The sequence below is a fragment of the Olea europaea genome, unplaced genomic scaffold (genome assembly GCF_002742605.1).
Source record: "Olea europaea var. sylvestris unplaced genomic scaffold, O_europaea_v1 scaffold2716, whole genome shotgun sequence".
In the NCBI taxonomy this organism is placed as follows: Eukaryota; Viridiplantae; Streptophyta; class Magnoliopsida; order Lamiales; family Oleaceae; genus Olea; species Olea europaea.
This window is the reverse complement of record NW_019245571.1, coordinates 22,537-25,795: the sequence shown is the minus strand read 5'-3', so window position 1 is coordinate 25,795 and position 3,259 is coordinate 22,537. Positions and strand designations below refer to the sequence as shown.

The following is a 3,259-nucleotide window of genomic DNA, read 5'->3' as shown; positions in this document are numbered from 1 at the left end:
TCACTAACATATCTATGTGTCTAGTCTTGTGACTTCGATAACATTAGAACAATTTCCCTTGATAGGCACCTTATAGGTGCTACCAACACAGCACCTGTATGGTGCTTTTTTCTTTTTCTTTTCTTTTTTTGTATTTTTGATTATGGATGAATAAAAAACTAGCAAGTGAAAGTATGTAAAAGTTCTGTGAAGCATTTTCTGTGCACCAAGCAGAACTCATAATATTACTGTACTGATATACAATTACAAATCTAATATTTGCATTAATATCGGAGAAATTACACTATTAGTCTCGATCTCTTACCTAAATAGCAATCTGATCCACGATCTCTTGAAATATATAAGATGGTCATCAATCTTTCTTAATAGCTAAAAAATCAATCTACCATAACACAAACGTCTAAATCTCTATTAAATCGTCAAAGTGACCCTCATAAGTCCAACTTTATAAAACTAAATTTTATTAACTAATCGGGATGTCTAAAATTCGAAATGATGTACATTTTCACAAGAAAAGTGATAATTTAAGAATGATCAAAACTTTAATGGAGTAGCCAATACAAATTGGGTTCTATGAGAAGTAATTGAGCACTGAGAAACATGTGCTAAAAATTAAAGTTGGACAGTGACAATTAATCCTTGTTTGTCCCCAAATTTTTAAAACGCTCCATCCCCTCAGAGGTAAAGAATCCATCAATGTCTCAATTGTGCCATAGAAGCTATGGGTTCATTTTTAATCATAAGTTTTATGGGATTCACCGTTTTTATTAATTTTTATCAAAACTTACTAAAAAATTGATTTCTAAACAAACGAAACATGGACTTAATTTTTAAGGGGTTATAATGAAACACAAACAAGGTCTTTAATATCATAATTATAATAATATATTTAAGAGTGCAATTTTTCCTTTAAACGAACGCATGACCTACCATAAGTTTGAACACATTAATTATTAAGCATAAACAAATTTTGATTCCTCTTACAGGCAGATTTATTGACTCTCTCACTCTGAAATCCTCTCAATTCACTTTATAAAGCCTTCAGATATTCACATCACACTTACGGAGTGAAGCAAAATTTGTATGTAATAATTTTTGGTAGCAAGAATGAGTCTTGTGAATCCAATTACAACATGGTCTCAAACAAATTCCATGAACAAATCCACACAAGATTTTTCTTTTCTTCCCCATCCTCTGGAGAACAAACTGACCATTTCTTCGTTTTCTTCAAATCCCACAAAAAAATTTACTGTTTTTTCTTCGATTTCCATATCAGCAATTCTAACCAAAGAACAAGAAGAAGGTAGCAAAAGCATAAGCCAAGAAGAACCCACTTTCAATTTCAAGGTCTATATGTTTGAGAAGGCAAGTTCTGTAAACAGGGCTCTGGAAAATGCTGTCTCAATGAAGGAGCCTTTTGTGATTCATGAGTCAATGAGATACTCACTTCTTGCTGGAGGAAAAAGGGTTCGGCCCATGCTGTGTATTGCGGCGTGTGAACTTGTGGGTGGGGAAGAATCCACTGCTATGCCCTCAGCCTGTGCTGTTGAAATGATCCACACCATGTCTTTGATTCACGATGATCTTCCATGTATGGATAATGATGATCTACGGAGGGGGAAGCCCACAAATCACAAGGTGTTTGGTGAAAATGTGGCTGTTTTAGCTGGTGATGCACTTCTTTCCCTTGCCTTTGAGCACATGGCTACAGCCATAAAAAGGTTATCATCAGATAGGATTGTTAAAATGGTAGGTGAATTGGCTAAGTGTGTTGGATCAGAAGGACTAGTGGCTGGACAGGTAGTTGATATATTCTCAGAGGGATTAGCAGATGTGGGATTAGAGCATTTGGAGTACATTCATATACACAAAACTGCAGTTTTATTGGAGGCATCAGTGGTTCTTGGTGCTATTTCGGGTGGTGCAAATGATGAAGAAATTGCTAAATTGAGAACGTTTGCTAGGTGTATTGGGCTCTTGTTTCAGGTGGTGGATGACATTCTCGATGTCACTAAATCTTCTCGAGAATTGGGGAAGACGGCCGGGAAAGATTTGGTGACTGATAAAATGACGTACCCAAAGCTGCTTGGCATTGAGAAATCGAGAGAGTTCGCTGAGAAATTGAATAGGGAGGCTCGAGAACAGCTTTCTGGATTTGATCCTGAAAAGGCTGCACCTTTGATTGCCTTGACTAATTACATTGCGTATAGGAATAATTGATCTGTTATTAATGTATTTCGCTGTTGCTTCCAAAGAAAAGAAAAATAGTAATACTTATATGTTCCGTGTTAATTTTCATTAATATGTAGCAAAATTGAGAAATATTACAGATCATCAATGGTGTTATTGAATGCAAATCTGAATATTACTTCTTGTCTTGTGCTTCAGCTTTTCTTCCCTGGCACATTAATGATGGTTTCAATGGCTTGGAGTATTCCTTTTAATAAGGTTTTTATCTTTTGAGATAGAATCCAAAATCTGAATATAATATCAAGAGTTTTTTAAACTACTCAATTTAATAAGGTTCATATTTTAATATGGAACCACAAATGTTAATATGATATCAGAGTTCATTAAACTCTAAAGAGCAACGTGATCCGATTAAAACTCAAAAAATTGAGCAAATGAATTTCAAGATTAATTTGCACAAAGTGAAATAGGGTCGCGCATGGAGTAACATTGTTTTTCAATTACGTGCCTATTCTTGATATATACATTTATCAAATAAAGTTGATCAAAGTTGGTGGAGCTCATGAAATGTATATTTAAAAATAACATTTGACCAAGTTGATCGATTTTTTTAGCAAAAAGTAGTTCAAACTTCAACTCAACGGACATGGCGCGAAATAAAGAATTCAAGCAAAAACATTAAAAATATGAAATTTTGAAAAGAATAAATTCGCAAATTTTATTGATGAAAGATGAAAAACGAATCCAATTTGAATTTGATAACTACATTGTTTGTGAAGTATGTGTTCATGTATGTTGTATAAATTTACCCGTTGTTGATTGAAAATTGAACACAGATATTCGGAAAAAAAAAAAAAAACCGCCAAATAACTCTTTATTTATAGAGGTTTACATGTCAAACTAGTTCAAGATGACTAAAATTAATGAAAATTTAGTTTAAACAAACTAAAATTTAAAAGAATTTAAAATAAACTAAGAGAAGTGATCTAATAAACACAGATGTTCATCTTATACTAAACACCGGTGATGTGTTATATTAATTTATTGATGGATAATATAAGCATCGATG

General features: G+C 33.4%; 1 protein-coding gene across 1 annotated transcript; it reads left to right on the top strand.

Annotated features, from left to right (window-relative positions):
• The first annotated feature begins 965 nt into the window (after positions 1–965).
• LOC111383560 (geranylgeranyl pyrophosphate synthase, chloroplastic-like) lies at positions 966–2,373 on the top strand. Its single transcript, XM_023007675.1, has one exon. It carries the CDS (start codon positions 1,108–1,110, stop codon positions 2,218–2,220), a length of 1,113 nt encoding a protein of 370 aa, XP_022863443.1. The 5' UTR covers positions 966–1,107; the 3' UTR covers positions 2,221–2,373.
• The last annotated feature ends 886 nt before the right edge of the window (positions 2,374–3,259 follow it).